At 54.1% G+C, this 17,186-nt stretch overlaps 1 protein-coding gene across 1 annotated transcript in view; it reads right to left on the reverse strand.

Annotated features, from left to right (window-relative positions):
- Positions 1 to 3,946: 3,946 nt before the first annotated feature.
- The window catches only part of SLC28A1 (solute carrier family 28 member 1), a 50,352-nt gene continuing 37,112 nt past the window's right edge, over positions 3,947 to 17,186 (reverse strand). Inside the window, exons 12-18 of the mRNA XM_042940458.1 lie at positions 11,743 to 11,873; positions 10,245 to 10,413; positions 9,912 to 10,109; positions 5,789 to 5,870; positions 4,986 to 5,084; positions 4,731 to 4,842; positions 3,947 to 4,459 (exon numbers count right to left, since the gene is read on the reverse strand). Coding sequence (XP_042796392.1) covers positions 4,387 to 4,459; positions 4,731 to 4,842; positions 4,986 to 5,084; positions 5,789 to 5,870; positions 9,912 to 10,109; positions 10,245 to 10,413; positions 11,743 to 11,873 — 864 coding nt within the window. The 3' untranslated portion in view covers positions 3,947 to 4,386. The remainder of the gene's footprint in view (positions 4,460 to 4,730; positions 4,843 to 4,985; positions 5,085 to 5,788; positions 5,871 to 9,911; positions 10,110 to 10,244; positions 10,414 to 11,742; positions 11,874 to 17,186) is intronic.

Raw genomic sequence — 17,186 nt, forward strand, 5'->3', positions numbered from 1 at the left:
GTCCCATCTGGGAGACATCTGTTGTCACCACGCTCTGGGCCTCAGGCCTTTCCGTGAGTGAAGCCCATTCAGTTCGTTTTGCTGGTGGTTGGTCAGGCACACGCAGGGGGCAGCAGGAAGGGGGACGGGAGCCTCACATCCATGAACGGTTTCCAGTGTAGACCTGTGCCGACATCTCCAAATTAGGTCAATTGTAGCGTCATGTTGGCTGAAAAAGGGTCATTAGACCACCCCACCAGGACTTAATTTAAAATAATATATATCTTAAATGTTGATCGTCATTACACTAAATACAGAAAAGCACAGGATCCGGGGCCCTTAAGGTGGCTCAGTCAAGCATCCGTCTTCGGCTCAGGTCATGATCTTACAGTTTGTGGGTTCGAGCCTCACGTCGGGCAATGTGCTGACAGTGTAGAGCCTGCTTGGGATCCTCTCCTCCCTCTCTCTCTGCCCCTACCTCACTTATGCTCTCTCTCTCTCAAAATAAATACATTTAAAAAAGAAAAATTTTAAAAAAGCACAGAATCTACATATTTCAAGAAACCTAATGTATATATAAAAAAAGAAACCTACTGTACGAAAACATGCAATCACAGTAACATTTTTGATATTAATAAAAACGGCTTTTTAAATTATTCAGTTGGGCTTTAGCTGAAAAATAAATCCTGTCATTATCTTGTGGGTAACCCAATATTACAGTGTATTCTGTGTTAAAATATACGACAGTATAAATCATAATTTTTATAATCCTATTCTGGCATTATTTTCATTTGCCAATGTACTAAGAGCCTCCAACAATGTCATTGGCCAGGCCACCTATGACGCCCTAGAAGTTCTGCGGGAGATCTTTTCCCCTTCCCTCCTCTCAAGGTCATCTTACCGGGAGCCACCTCCTGTCTCTGGCGAGGCTTCCCTTCCCAGCCAACCTTCTCGGAGGTAGATGCCACTTCTTAACTTATCAGAGTCTGGTTTACTGCTGTCCCCTTGTCTAGCTCAGAACCTGGCACATAGTAGGTGTTATGGACTGAATTGTGTTCCCCCCAAATTCATGTGGAAGCTCTTACCTCCGATGTGATGGTATTTGGAGATGGGGCCTCGGGGATTACATAGGGTTAGATGAAGTCGTGAGGACGATGTTCCCATGATGGGATTAGCGCCTTTACAGGAAGAAACACCAGAGAGCTTGTAGGTCTCTCTCTACCTCTCTCTGTGTCTCTCTGTCTGCCAAGTGAGGACACAGTGAGAGGGTGGCCATCTGCAGCCTAGGAAGAGAGACATCACCAGAGACCGGTCGTGCGGGCACCCCGGTCTCGGGCTTCCGGCTTCCAAATCGATGACAAAACAAATTTGTCGTTTGAGCCGCCCCATCTGTGTCGTTTTGTTACGGCAGCCCGAGCTGACTGGTGCAGCCGGTCCGCAGCGTATATTCCTCGCCCGAGTAAACAAGCAATGCATAATCCTGGAGCACACAGATCGCGGACACAGGCCTCAGTCTTTGCAAGGATCCCTCTCTGCTCCGACGCCCTTAATGTCTAGAGTCTTTTACAAAAGTCCCAGCCCTTTCCAGGCCAGGGACACAAAATCAATGCCAGCTCGGGTTCTTAGTATCTATTTCTTTTTAAAAAAAAAATTTTTTTTTAAGGTTTATTTATTTTTGAGACAGACAGAGCATGAACGGGGGAGGGTCAGAGAGAGAGGGAGACACAGAATCGGAAACAGGCTCCAGGCTCTGAGCGGTCAGCACAGAGCCTGATGCGCGGCTTGAACTCACGAACTGTGAGATCATGACACGAGCCGAAGTCGGACGCTTAACCGACTGAGCCACCCAGGCGCCCCTTAGTATCTATTTCTTAGCACAAGGACAGCAAAGAGTTCTCTCCTGAAAGGGCATCCCGAGTCTCAGTGGGCTCATCCAGCACCGCACTGATGGGGATTCTGAAGCCCCTTCCGGGTTCAGTGTGGGGAGTGCTATGATTGATTAGCAATGTCTGTCCTGGCTGTGGAGGGCGCAGGTGGAGGCTTCTGTGCCGAGCTTGACTTACAGCTGCCGCCTGGGATGCAGTTAAGCATGGGCATCTGGCACCAGCCTCGGTGCCTTCTCCGGGCAGAATCTATTTGCAGGCCCAGCCTCAAAGGGCTCCCAGCTCCTGCAGGTGCCCAATGAGGAGGAAGGAGCACGGGGGTGGGGGGAAGGCCTGATGACTAAGGAGACCTTAATTCTGTGCCTGCCCCTCGATCAGAGCAGTGCTGAGGGCACGTGTGAGCACACGTGCATGTGTCCTTAGGGCGCGGGGCACACGCAGGCTCTGGTGCCTCTGAGACAAGTTGCAATTCTTTCGCGTGCGTTCATTCGTGGCCTTTCGTGGGCCCAGCCCTGCGCTGAATCCCAGGGGAGAGACAGAAGCACGGGGAGCCCCGTGGCCAAGGGGCTTACGGTCTTCCAGGGACATGTGTGCAGGGGTCCCAGGGAAGGAGGGCGGGGTGGGGGGCCCTCAGGCAGCTCCGTGACCCGACAGACAGGCAGGGAAGGGGCTGGGTCTGATACGGGGAAATGGTTCGGTTCCCGTGGGAGGGTGGCCTGTGACAGCTCAGGGGGACCTGGGGCAGGGATAAGGGCCTAGACATGGGGTGTGGGGGTCAAGCCAAGGCTCCAGTCTGCAGAACTAAGGGGAAGGACTCAGGCCCTGAGGGCAGCCCGTGGGCGTCCCAAGGAGCAAGGCCAGTGCCCAGTGGAGCACACTCCCTGACAGAGCAGAGCGGCTGCTGCCTCAGGCCAGCGCTGGCTCCAACTGGGAAGCCTGATCGCCAGAGGTGAGTGAGGGAGCGGCGGCCACAGGGACAGGTGCGCCACAGGCCACTCCCGCAAAGCTGCTGGGGAAGTGGGAAGTGGGGTAGGAGCGGCAAAAGCAAAAGGGAGAGGGGCAGGGCGTGCTGGGTGACGGGGACACCACAAACGAAGGCTCAGAGGCAGGGAAGACGCATCAGAAGCCTGACCCAGCGGAACGGCAGGATTGGACTGGGGAGAAAAGGCGAGGGGAGGAGGTAAGGACAAGTCCCCCACCCAACTGAGTTCCTTGAATGTTAGCAACCTAGCCGGGAGGTCAAACACAGCTTGTGAAGCCGGATGGCCTGGGTTCAAATCTTGCCTCTTCCTCTTCCTGGCTGTGTCGCTTTGGGCGAGTTACCTAACTTCTCTGGGCCTCTGATTCAGCCACCAGGGATACTAACAGTACCTGACTTCATAAAGTTGTTAAGGCTGAGTTGGGGGGGGGGGGGCACCTGGGCGGCTCAGGCGGTTAAGTGTCCAACTTCAGCTCAGGGCATGATCTCATAGTTCGTGAGTTTGAGCCCCATATGGGGCTGGCTGCTGTCAGCACGGAGGCTGCTTCGGATCTTCTGTCCCCCTCTCTCTGCCCCTCCCCTGTTTGCTCTCTTTCTCAAAAATACACAAAACATTTAAAAAAAACTAAAAACAAACATAAAAAAGGCTGAGTTAGGATGTATGGAGCACGGGGACCCAGAGTGCTATGTAAATGGTTGTGAGTATTATAATTCCGTAAAGTAGCTCATATTACCAATATTTCCCAAATTGTGTTCCATGGGGTCCTCAACTAAGAGATGCTCCCATCAGAAAGGTTCTTAGGGTTGGGGCACCTGGGTGATTCAGCTGGTGGAGCGTTCGATTTTGGCTCAGGCCATGATCTCGCGGTTCGTGAGTTCGAGCCCCACATCGGGCTCTGTGCCGACAGCCTGTCAACGCAGCGCCCACTTTGGATCCTCTGTCCCCCTCTCTCTGCTCCTCCCCCGCTTGCGCTCTCCCCAAAATTTAGAAAACGTCTCCTATCATGTCTATATCAAGCTTTGACGAGTCCACAGTAAAACAGAAACAAACACAAAATAAAACCTGTCTGACTTTATTCAGCGCTAGTTTCCCAAGCCTGGCGGATCCTGGAATCTCCTGAACACCTCGTCGGCCAGTGTTTCACGGGACACCAGTTCGGGAAGTGCTATGGGCAAAGGCGGTGGGGGAGTCTTTGAAAGTAGAGGCAGGGGTTCCCAGGAGAACCCGTCCCGCAGAGGCCAGATTCACGTGCCCAGAGGAGGAGGAGGGAGGGACCCCATAACAGAAGATGTGAGAGACGCAAGGTGGGAAGACATAGGCCTGGGTGCTCTTTGGATGTGGAGGGGCGAGACGAGGAGGCAGAGGCGACCCCAAGAATTCACATCTCGGGAGAGAGCAGGAAGGGGGCTAGGACTGGGGAGCATCCTTCACCTCCATACCATCCGGTCTCTGCCCACCCGCCCCATCGCTCCTTTCCAACTGTGTGACTGAGGCGACTCTAAGCCCTGTGGCTCCCCCAGAGGGCCGAAGACGTGCGGTCCCGGCTACGCACAGGTCGTGTGGTTGTAAAATCGACAGCAGGTGTCCAGGGCCCCGCGGCTGACCTCTGCGCTGGTGCTGAAAAGAAGCAAAGGCTGCGGTCTGGGCCCCGGGCCAGGCCCTGCTGGCCCCTAAAGGCTGTGCAACCCTAGGGGAGTTGCTCCGTGCCTCTGGTCCCCCTTCGTCCCCAAGTTTGGTCTTCAGGCCCCGCCTCCGCCTCCCCTGGCCACATCGGCCACAGCCATGACATTTCTACCGCTTGCCCCGGTGCCAAAGGCACCCCTAAGACACTCAGGTCTTCTGCACCCCGTTACTGCGGGGCCCCGTAGCCCCACGACCCAGGCCTCACCTCCGGAAGGCCTCACAGCAGCACTGGTACACCTCGAAGCTGCTGCTGCTGACGGTTGTGTTCAGGAGGCTCGTGCAGTCTACTTCAGCCCCCCTGGGCACATAGAGGATCCCTGCGCAGGGAAGGCAGCTGCCGGGCAGGGTCTGTGCCCCCCACTCCCCACCCCCAGGGACTTCCGGAGGGCCCAGAGCCTCGGTGTCCGACCCTGGACGGGAGCCGGCTAGAAAATCAGGGCTCTGCCAGGCCTGCACTCACCGGCCACGCAGGCATTCACCAGCGACACACAGGTCCCCGTGCAGAGCGCCCGGAGCACTATCTGTGAGAAGTCGCTCTTCCGCTGGGGGGCCATGGAGGCTGCAAGGGCACGGGAGTGCTTCAGGCCAGGAAGCCATATGCCCCTCCGCCCGGACTCTGCACCTCTGGATGCACCTGCTGGCTCCCCTCCCTCTTCCGGGCGGCCAGAGGGATAGATGTCGCCCTGCTGACCACTCACGGAGTTTGGGAACCCTCCTTGGCCTGACTTGAGGCTCCAGGCAGCACTCCACAGCTGCCACCCTCAACGGCAGATGTACGAAGAGAACATGAGTTTGGAGTCAGGCCGAGCTGGGATTAAACACGGGCTCAGCCACTTCTGGGGCCATCACTCCATTTCTCCAAGACTCAGTGTCCTACTCTGTAAAATGGGATAGTTACACCACCAGGCAGGGGGACTGTGAAGAGCGGACATTTTTGGGGAAAGAGCCGAGAACTGTGCCTTCCTCCCTAGGCCTCGCCAGGGCTGCGTGTCCACCGCGGGCATGGGAGCCTGCGGGCCAAAGCCTCGGGCCAGCACCCCACTTGCTGCTCCTCCCCAGGCCCCTGAGCCGGGGTTGGCCTGCAAGGCCAAGGTGCGAACCCCAAGGTGCCGATCCCTGGCGCAGAGGAGTCACGGGCCGGGAGGAACCCCGACTGCCATCTTGCTCAGGCCCTGCCCTGACCGCGTGGGAGAACCGAGGCCAGAGATCCCCAGGAAGCTGTCTCAGAGCCAGGCCCCCGGCCGCCCAGGTTGCCGGACTCACTCAGGCCTCCCAGCATGATCCCAATGGAGCTGAAGTTGGCGAATCCACAGAGGGCAAACGTCGTGAGGATTTCTGCTCTGACCTGAAAGTACAGAGGATGAGTGAGGAGGGGCTTCCCTTGGCTGGGACGGGGCGCCCCCACACCGCCCTGGCTCCCCGGCCCGAGTTTCACCCACATCCGGTGCGTCTTTGACCTTTGCTGCCCCTCCCGGGCCTCACACACCGCCTCTATGTCCGTGCAGGCTGCGCCACCTGAGAAACAGCCCCCTTTCTGTCACTTCGGTCCCCTTACCTTCATTAATTTTTTTTTAGATGTTTATTTATTTTGAAGGGAGAGACTGAATGTGGGGGAGGGGCAGAGAGAGAGGATCCAAATCAGGCACGGTGCTGACAGCAGAGAACCCGACGCGGGGCTCAAACCCACAACCGTGAGATCGTGACCTGAGCAGAAGTCGGTCCCCTAACAGACTGAGCCACCCAGGTGCCCTCAGGCCCCTTATCTTCATTGCCAGCCTTTCCTGGTATGATGCAGGCTCGCCCTGCCCTCTCGCTTTGGCCCCACTGAGCTCTGTGCCCTGCGGGGCGCTGGGTGAATGGCCCTTCCCAACACTGCAGACTTGACTTGGGCTCTGAGACTTAGAGACACCGGAGCACGGCCTGCTGAAGCCAGTGAGGACCTGGGAGCCCAGCCAACGCGGGCCCCAGGCTTGTCCCCACCTATGACCGGATTAAGCAAGTCAACAGCCTCTTTCAGTTTTCGCGTCTCATCGCGTCTCGGCCTTTTGGCTAAGATCAAGTGCAGTTTTCGCGTCTCCATCTGGAATGTGGGAATCATAGCACCTGCCTGGAAGGCTGTCAGGAGGGTCACACACCGCATGGGAAGTACCAGGCAGACACTAGGTAGTTAAGCAAAGTAATTCTTCCTCCCTTCCCACGTAAACAGTTAATTTCCCAGAAAGAGATGTTAAGACCCAAGTGGAACAGCTTAGAATAAAAAAAAAAATTGGGGCGCCTGGGTGGCTCAGTCGGTTGGGCGTCCGACTTCGGCTCAGGTCACCATCTCGCGGTCCGCGAGTTCGAGCCCCGCGTCGGGCTCTGGGCTGATGGCTCAGAGCCTGGAGCCTTCTTCCGATTCTGTGTCTCCCTCTCTCTCTGCCCCTCCCCCGTTCATGCTGTGTCTCTCTCTGTCTCAAAAATAAATAAACGTTAAAAAAAAATTTTAAAAAAAAATTGGCTTACACCATACCTCATGCGACATTAAAAAAAAAATCATTTCTAGAGCACTGAAGCAGACAAATACTGGTATTTCAAACATCAAATAATAGAAAATAGAAGAAGATAATAACTATACTTACGAGGGTAGCGTTATAACTCATTTTGGACAGGAGCAAAACTGAGGCTCAGAGAGGGTAAGTAACTGCGGAAGTTCACACAGCATGAAGGTAGCTGTGTCAGAGTTGGAATTCAGTTCTGTCTGACTGCAAAAGTTACGCTTTTAAATATTTCACCATAGGGGCGCCTGGGTGGCTCAGTCGGTTGAGTGGCCGACTTCGGCTCAGGTCATGATCTCACGGTCCGTGAGTTCGAGCCCCGCGTCGGGCTCTGTGCAGACAGCTCAGAGCCTGGAGCCTGTTTCGGATTCTGTGTCTCCCTCTCTCTGACCCTCCCCATTCATGCTCTGTCTCTCTCTGTCTCAAAAATAAATAAACGTTAAAAAAAAAATTTAAAAAAAAATAAATATTTCACCATAATGTTTCAGGAATTTAACACTTCCCAGATTTCTGGAATGGAGATAACTTTCTAAGTTTAGAAGTAATAGAAGAAATCACAAAGGAAAAGATTTGTTGTAAAATCTGTTACAAGAAAAATCCCTGAATACAAGACGAAGGGGGAGGAAAGACTGGGAAAAATATGTGTATAAAACACATTAAAAAAAGATTAAAAAAAAAGAAAAGAAAAAGGTTAATGTCTTTATAACATAATTTATACAAATTGATGGAAAAATATTAAGGCTCCTGCATCCTGCTTGCTCACCTACAATCACCCTCTATCCAGCAGCCTGTGTAATCTTAAGATGTAAAATGTCAAATCTTCAGGAACTTTCGACTACTCCTCAGCCTATGCCAGTCTCTTCTACGATTACCACCTGCTCTAGCTGTGCCTCTCTCCGTTCAATTTTCCAAACAAGTGTTTTTCAACCTCAGGGCCTTTGCACATGCCTTTTCTTTGCCTGGAATATTCTTCCCAGCTTCACCTGGCCCCTTCTCCACCCTCCAAGTCTTGGCCTAACTGCCATGCCTCAGGGGGGCCTTTTGCGACTCGCCCAGCCGAGGAAGACCCCTTTGTTTCCTCTTGTTTTCTTCATAGAACTTAACACAAAGACCTTATTTTACTTTTTATTCCTTTGCTTTCTTGTTCTTTTCACTCGATGTAAGTTCCATGACACTGGGGACCATATCTGTCTAATTCCCCTTCGAATTTCTGGTGCCCAGCAGAGTGCCTGGCACCTTAGAGGTCTCAACAAACACTTGCGAAAGGAAAGAAGTTCATAAAAAAAGATCCTCAAGGAGCATCCCATCCATTATCTCTAGAGGAGAGACTGACACAGGGGTTGAGGACAAGGAGCAAGGAGAAATCTGTACTTGCGATCTCGAACTTTTTTTTTTTTAACTGGAGGCTACATTCCCTTACAATTTAAAACCTAATTTCAAAGACAAGAGAAAGCATTTTGTGTTAAAAATTCCTAGTAACCCAAGAAACGCCAATTTAAACAACGAGCTGTTATTGGTCTGTTAAAGTGGCACAACTTTTTAATTTTTTCCAAAGGGGCTGCTCGGTGCCGTTTAGCGGTAAAACCAGCGCTCAGGGCACGGCCGGGGGGGGGCGATTTCAGTTGCCCCCACCCTTTAGGGAAGTTACTGGCAGCAGCCACGGGAGGACTCAGGCCCTGTGATTCAGTCTTCCCGCATCTGGGAAAGCTCCGGAGGAAATGATCCGAGAGGAGGGAGCAGCTCTGTGCACGCAGCCACTCATCCCAGCACCGCGTAAAATAGCCAAACGATGCAATTAACCCGGAGGGCCCAATGGCAGGGGTCTTGGTGAAATATGTCAGCATACATACGTCACAGATAATGTTTCTGTCAGAAACAGGTGGGGAAAAGCCGGCTACCATACAGGGTGGGTGCTATAATGGCCACTGTGTGGGGGTGCCTGGGTGGCTCAGGGGTGAAGCATCTGACTTCGGCCCAGGTCATGATCTCACAGTTCGTAAGTTCAAGTCCCGCACTGGGTGAGCTTGAGCCCCAGGTGAGCCCCGCCTCTCTCTCTCTGCTCCTCACTCACTTGCGCCCCCCCCCCCCCGCCTCAAAAAATTATATATATAATGGCAACCGTGTAAACTGTCTTAAGAAAAAGAAGAAAATGCATAAAACAACACTAGCTGTTATTTTTGGATGGCGAGGTGACAGGTGACTGTTTTATTCTCAGTGATGCCACAGAGCTTTTATTTGTTTAGAAAGTTTCATTTTATAGAACTTTTAGCCACAGAAAAAGCCAGCCCCTGAACTGAATCCGATAGAATGGCAGTGAACGTGGTGGGGCCTCCCCAGCTCGCTCCCTCTGCTCACTGGACGCGGACGTGTGTCCCTTTGAGGACAGCCGCGGCACAAATGACACCGGTTTCCAGCAGGAGAGGCAAGGCACAGTGGCTGTCCCGAAGCCACACAGGATGGTGGCCCATCTACAGCGAGATCTTAGATCTCCCCCAACAAGACCCTTTCCTGGGGCACCCTGGGGGGCTCAGTCGGTTGAGTGTCCGACTCTTGGTTTCGGCTCAGGTCACGATCTCAGGGTTCGTGGGTTCGAGCTTGGGATTCTGTCTCTCTCGCTCTCTCTGCCCCTCCCCTGCTTGTGCTCCCTCTCTGTCTCGAAATAAATGAACATTAAAAAAAAGACTGTTTCCTTGCAGCTCAGCCTCCTAAAAGGCTTTCGGGAAGGTGGCAGCGAGGCCTGAAGCCGGCTGGTTGCTCAGGGCAGTAGGGCTGGGAGGCGGGCGTGTCCACCGCCCGTCCGGGAGCCAGGACGGCAGCTGCGGGGGGCTCAGGGAGGGGACCAGGACACTCACGGAGATCCACTGCTTCTTGGTGCCCACCCACTCCTCGACTCCGGCCAGGCGGCGCTGCTTGTACTGGGAGAGCCCCTGATAGGCCACGAACTCGTTCAGGAACAGCTTGATCCCCAGCAGCTCGGCCACCACCGGGCAGTCCTCCCAGGTCACACCCATCAGGAAGGCCACGGGCCGCAGGACATAGGAGCAGATGAGCTGAGTGAGGCACAGGGACAAGGGCGGCTGCCATGACGGGGGCTGGCCTGGGCTCTGCTGGGTGTCCACCCACTGGCGCCCACGCCCCTGCCCCCAGGGCGCCCATCGCGGGCCAAGCGGGCAGCACAGCTATACCTGGAAGCTGAGCTCCTGGACGCCCACCATGGCTCCCAGCCAGGACAGGGCCGCGTTGACGAAGGCCAGCAACGCCAGGAAGGCGATCAGGTTGGCTCCGATGTTGGCAACCAGCTTCACGGAGACAGCAGCCCCACTGCTGGCTGCTTCCAAGAGGTTCTGAGCGTCTCTGTTTGGGGACCACGAACTGTCGTGATTAGCCTGTCCCCACAAACAGTGGGGCTTCTCATCCTATGGGCTCAGAGAGGAAGCTTGGACGAAGCACTTCAGAGCCCAGGGTCCTTGTCTTTGTTCTGAGACCCTGGGGCGGGGGAGGGAGTGAGAAGGTGCTGATGGGGGGATGGGGGAGGGGGGAGAAGGCGCTGAACCCGGGGTTAGGATGAGACCCCGGCTGCCCACAACGTGCTGTGTCCACAGGCGGGAGCCACCAGCCACGTGTGGCTCAGAGCACTTGGAAGGAGCCTGGCCAGCGCTGAGCTGTGTTGTAAGTATAAAGCAGGGGCACCTGGGTGGCTCAGTCGGTTAAGCGTCCGACTTCGGCTCAGGTCACGATCTCGCGGTCCGTGAGTTCGAGCCCCGCGTCGGGCTCTGTGCTGACAGCTCAGAGCCTGGAGCCTGTTTCAGATTCTGTGTCTCCCTCTCTCTCTGCCCCTCCCCCACTCATGCTCTGTCTCTCTCTGTCAAAAATAAAATAAACATTAGAAAAAATTAAAAAAAAAAAAAGCACATACCAGATTTCAGAGAATAAGTACAAAAAAAAGAACATGAAGTCACTCATTAATGATGTTTTATATTGACTACATGTTGAAATGACAATATTTGGGGCATATTGGGTTAAAAAATATTTTATTAAGGGGCACCCGGGTGGGCTCAGTGAGTTAAGTGTCTGACTCTTGATCTCAGCTCAGGTGTCGATCTCAGGGTTGTGAATTCAAGCCTCGTGCCGGGCGTGAAGCCTGCTCAAAAACTTGTCGTTAAAATCACCTGTTTCTTTTGACTTTTGTTTATTTGTTTTTTAAAAAATTTTTAATGTTTATTTTCGGGAGAGAGAAAGAGAGAGACAGAGCATGAGCAGGGGAGGGGCAGAGAGGGAGGGAGACACAGAATCTGAAGCAGACTCCAGGCTCCCAGCTGTCGGCACAGAGCCCGACGCGGGGCTTGAACCCATGAACTGCGAGATCATGCCCTGAGCCGAAGTCTCACACGTAACTGACTGAGCAATACCCAGCAGCAATCCCAGGCTGCTCTGTTTGATGAGCCGGTGGTTTCCCGCTGGTCCCAGACTGGAAATTGAGACGCAGGACGCGCAGGGCAGCAGTGGGGAGGGCCCGGGGGTTGGGCGGAGAGGCCGCTGCTGCCCCACGCCTCTGCTCCTGCTTCCCTCCCAGCCTCTCCCCCTCAGCCTCCCCCACCCCTGCTCCCTGCCTCCCCTTCCTGACCCCCCTCACCCCATCCCTCCCACAGCCCCCTCCGCAGGCCGCCCTCAGGCTGTGCTCACCCGCCGGTCAGTTTCACCCCTTCCAGGCTCCTAAACTTGGACTCCTCCACCTCGGGATAGACCAGCTTGGAGAGGGCCAGCGCACAAGGGGCGGCCATGACCGAGGCAGCAATCAGGGAGGCAGCATCGATCTGCAGGATTGAGAATGGGGCTTTTGGGGTTAAGTGTCCCACTTGCGCTCAGGTCACGATCTCATGGTTAGTGCGTTCCAGCCCCACGTGGGTCCAGCTCAGTGCTGTCAGCTGGGGGCGCCTGGAGCCTGCTTCAGATTCTGTCTCCCTCTCTCTTGCTCCCTCCCCAGCTTGCTCGCTCTCTCTCTCTCTCTCTCTCTCTCTCGCGCGCGCGCTCAAAAATAAAAACATTGTTAGAATTAATAAAATGAGTGCTTTGCGCAGAGAGAGAGAGAAAGAGAGAGAATGGGGCTTAGGAGGAGACAGAGGAAATGTCCCTGCCAGGAGTGCAGCCCAGGCCAGCAGAGGGCATGTGTACCCTGCCCCACTGTCTGTCATCATCGTCAGTGCTGCTGTCATCGTTACTGACAGTGTAAGGGGTCACAGGCTGTGTGTACAGAACCTCGCGTTTCCCGCTAGGACCTCTAGAAGTGGTATCCCACAGCACAGAAAGGAAACTGAGTCCCCACGAGATTAAACGTAACCTGCCCCAGACGAAGACGGAGAAGGACCCTGTCTTCGGCTCCAGGCTCCAAGTTCTTCCTTCCCTCCTAGGCTGTCTCCCTTTGACCACTCATCTGAGGGCCGGTCCTCCCTTGGCTGAGGGGCTGGTGATGGTTTCAGACAAAGCTCACAGAAGGAGAGTCGGGATGGATCCACGAGGCGACCTACTTTGACCTCCTGGTATAAGAACGTCCTTATTTACTGTGAAGAAAATACTTCCTGCGACGGGGAGCTCACCACTTCGAGGCAGCCCATCACACCCACTCCTGTGGTCGGAGAGCTCTTAGGAAATCTGCCTACTACAACAGCCACTTTTTGGTCCTCGCTGTGGCCTCAAACCCTCTGCTCCCCTGTTCCCTTCCCCCAGAGTTAGATGGGACATTTCCCCAACACGGTATTATTTACCAAGTGAAAAGACTGGAGCCAACCCAAACATCTAACGACAACAGAACGGCTAAGCATTGTCAAGCTGCCATTGAAAACGAAGGTTACCAAGGCTTTGCAATAACATGGGGAGATGCCCACAAAATGGCATACAGAGCATAACCACACGATGGCGGGGGGGGGGGGGGACCAAAACCTTCCACAACTATGCATGAAAAGATCAGCAAGAGACACGCCAAAATTGTCGGCCAATTGTCTGTCCCTGGCTAGTGGGGCCGTGATGATTTTCTCTGCTTTTTGCTTTTTGGCGTATGTCTACATGTCCACAACACTACATATTGCTTTTATAAACACAAAAGGAAAATAGACTTCTTCTCCTTAAAGTTTATAAAAAAATCACCTGTAGTTCTTTAATTGTGCATAAAAAGGGGGGAAAAGGAGGGGAGTTAAGTTGAAGCTACATGTCCAGGTTAATAAAAGCAGAGGAGAAGAAACCCACAGAAGTGCCAGCAAGGGATGAGGAACCAGACCTGTGAGACCCTCTAAGGCTCTGTGATGTCTGTCCTTCTGCCTGTGGTTTTAAACCCCTTTGTTTCTTTCCCAGAGGGGAGTGGAAACGTCTTAAGAGGAGTATGGGCACCGACCCCCACTCCCCCTGCGCACACCCGGTCACAGGCCCTGCTCCTCGTGGGAAGGGGCCGGCCTCGGGACAGACGTCCTCTCTGGATGTTTCTGGCTGGGCTTTGGGAGGTCGCTGGCCTCCTCGGGGCTGCTCAGACCCACTGGGGACTGTGCCATACCTGGAATCTTGGGGTTTTCCCTCCCCCTTCCTCCACCTCGGAGGTCACGTCTAGTTTGCCAACCTGAGCGGGAACGCGTCCTGCAATGTCACATTCCTGGACACCGTCCCAGCCGGCCGGTCACGGCCACAGCCTCACGTGCTCCGGCTGCTCATCTCAGCTTGGAAAGGCCTGAGTTTGGCCCAGGCCGGCCTCCCCGGGGCACTGGGTCGGTCCACACTGGCTGTGACACCCCCATTCCCCAAGGAAAGCCCTCCCAGGGCCCGCTCCCACCCACTGGTTTCCTCTCTTTACCCAAAGGCATCCCAGGGGGACAGAGATAGAGGGTAGGGGTCCTCCCTTGGAATTTTCAAAAACACCTTTACTGAGGGAAGAAAAAAATCCACACAACTCTACGGCACACAATGGGCCAGTTTCAGGATAGATTTCTGACCCTAATCTGTCAGAGAAAGAACTACCACCTTTTCCACACTGTGCCGTTTTCTATTATTGCGTTTATTTATTTTTTAATTTTTTAATGTTTATTTGTTTTTGAGAGGGAGATTGACAGAGCGTGAGCAGGGGAGGGGCAGAGAGAGCGGGAGACACAGGATCCGAAGCCGGCTCCGGGCTCCGAGCTATCCGCGCAGAGCCCGACGGCGGGGCTCGAACTCACGAACTGTGAGATCACGACCTGAGCTGAAGTTGGATGCTCGACCGACTGGGCCACCCAGGTGCCCCCCGCCCTGCTTTAAAAAAAAATTTTTTTTTGTAATCTATTATTGCATTTAATTCTTAAACTGCTGTGAGGTAGGCAATAGTCCTGCCCACTTGACAGATGTGGAAGTCACGTAGCTCACGCTCACTTGGCCGGGCTCAGAACCTCACAGATGCGGCCCCAGGGGCCCCCAGGGGCCCCACTCTTGCACAGTCAATTGAGGAATATCAGTGGCTGATCCCCTCAACATCACCCTGCCCAGCCTGTGTTCACAGCGCCTCTCACAGGGGTCCCTGGGCCAAAGAGGGGTGGGTGGAGAGGCCAGCTCCTGCGGTTGGTGGAGAGGGCTGGGGCCTCCTTTAGAGCTTTGGGAACTATGGTGAGAAAGGAGATTTATATGGAGGTCGCAGTGAACAGACTCAGTGAGCCCGGGACCTCGGAGCAGGGGAGAAGGTCTAGACCAGTGTTGCCCAGTACAAATATAATGAGAACCAGGTCTCGTCTTAAATTCTCTAGTAGCCAATTAAAAAAGTAAAGAGAGGGGCGCCTGGGCGGCTCAGTCAGTTAGGCCTCCGATTCCCGATTTGGGCTCAGGTCATGATCACTCGCTTTGTAGGATTGAGCCCCCAGTCGAGCTCTGTGCTGCCAGTGAGGAGTCTGCTTGGGATTCTCTCTCTCCCTCCCTCCCTCCCTCCCTCTCTCTGCCCTTGCCCCACTCATGCTGTCTCTCAAAATAAATAAATAAACAAATAAATTTTTAAAAAGTAAAGAGAAGGAGGGGCGCCTGGGTGGCTCAGTCGGTTGAGCGTCCGACTTCGGCTCAGGTCGTGATCTCGTGGTCTGTGAGTTCGAGCCCCACATCAGGCTCTGTGCTGACAGCTCAGAGCCTGGAGCCTGTTTCGGATTCTGTGTCTCCCTCTCTCTCTCTGCCCCTCCCCTGTTCATGCTCTGTCTCTCTCTGTCTCAAAAACAAATAAAACATTAAAAAAAAAATTAAAAAAAAAAAATAAAGAGAAGGGGCACCTGGGTGGCTCAGTCGGTTGAGTGTCCGACTTCCGCTCGGGTCATGATCTCACAGTTCGTGGGTTCAAGCCCCGCGTCGGGCTCTGTGCTGACAGCTCAGAGCCTGGAGCCTGCTTCCAATTCTGTGCCTCCCTCTCTCTCTGCCTCTCCCCTGCTCGCGCTCTGTCTCTGTCTCTCTCTCAAAAATAAACATTAAAAAATAAAAATAATAAATAAATAACAAATAAAAAGTAAAGAGAAACAGGTAAAATCATTTTTGGTCATGGATTTTACGTAACCCAACATATCCAAAACATTATCTTTCCACTCATGTAATCCATATAAAAGTAATAAAATGAATCCATTTTTCCCCCCTGCTGAGTCTCACAGCACATCTCGTTTCAGACCAGCCACATTTCAAGGGCTCAGTGCCCACGTGTGGCTAGTGGGGACTGCATCGGATGGCGCCGGTCTAGAAACATCCAATAGGAGGGAAGCGGGGCAAAGGGAGCCGGAAGTTGAGCAACAAAGAGAAACAAGGAATGGGCAAGAGGGATCTTTGTGGAATTCAGGGGCTGAGGGCAGAGGAGCGTCCTGGGGGAGAGAGAAAAAGGAGCGGGGAGGCGGGGCTGTGGGAGTGTCCTGGGGCCGCTGCAGTGACGGCCAAGAGCCAGGTGGGGGCAGAAGAGAGCTTCGCTGACCCCAGACTAAAGGCCCTTCGGGAGCAGGGAGGGGAGGAGGGTTGGGTGCTCTTCACCTGGGCCAGCGATGGGTCCTGAGGCTTCCGCTCCACAGGCTTGGGGACCCTGGTGGCCTCTGCACAGTCTGCTGAGCTAAAGGGAAGTGGGCACCCGGGTCCGTTCAAGGGGAGGCGCGACTGCCTGGGGCTTGGACCCGAACTCTGGCCCCGAGACAGGGAAGGAACCGAAGCCGAGATGCAAGGCAGACGGTGGAAAAGGAGAGTTCTTGCAGTATTTTAATCTGAAGTAATGGTGGCAAGGCTCTTGCGGTGGCAAGAATACCATTCTTTTAACCGGCTGTGGAACCCAGAGCAACGTCAAGGTCCTTAAAAAGGCCCTAAGTCCTGACAGGGCATCCCCTCCCCCAACATGCCGCCAGGAAAAAAAATTTCAGGAACAAAGTCTTGAGTTTCCATTTTGGAAATATCAAATTCCTTCAGAAATCAGGGGCGCCTGGGTGGCTCAGTCGGTTGAGCATCCGACTCTCGATTTCGGCTCAGGTCATGATCTCACGTTTTGGGTTCGAGCCCCACGTCTGGCTCTGTGCTGACAGTGTGGAGCCTGCTTGAGATCCTCTCGCGCTCTCTGCCCCTCCCCCGCTTCCTCTCTCTCTGTCTCTCTCAAAATAAATAAACTTAAAAAAAAAAAATAAAAAACAAATAACATTCTGAAATCAATCTGGGGTGGTGGTGGGGCACCAGCCCTGATGGGTTCTCTCTAGGCCTTGGCGAGGCAAGTGTGAACCGGGTGATCTTGAAAATTCTAGATAGGAGGGTTCCAGAAGATCAAAGCCCCAGAGCGCAAGGGGCCTTCTGGAAAAGTCACACGGCATCCCCCCTGCTCAGGCAGCCCTGTGGGTATGTGGAGCTCAGCTTACCTACCCCGTGGTCCATGTGTCCTGAGGGAAGGAGGGACTGAGGGCAGGGTGGCTTGTCCCCTTGCCTGCTCCCAGGGGCAGAGGTGAGAGAAACAGGTGGAATTTGCGACCAGAGGAGGGGACAGGGTGGGCTGTCCTAGCCTCCTCCTCTCCCCTGCCCCCTCCACCCCTGCAACACGCAGCATCCCTCAGGAGACCCTGTGGGCAGTGAGGGGTGGGCCTTTGCTCTCCATCCGCAAGAGGAGGCCCACCTCACTCTAGACGCTGAGC

The sequence above is a fragment of the Panthera leo genome, chromosome B3 (genome assembly GCF_018350215.1).
Source record: "Panthera leo isolate Ple1 chromosome B3, P.leo_Ple1_pat1.1, whole genome shotgun sequence".
Classification (NCBI taxonomy): Eukaryota; Metazoa; Chordata; class Mammalia; order Carnivora; family Felidae; genus Panthera; species Panthera leo.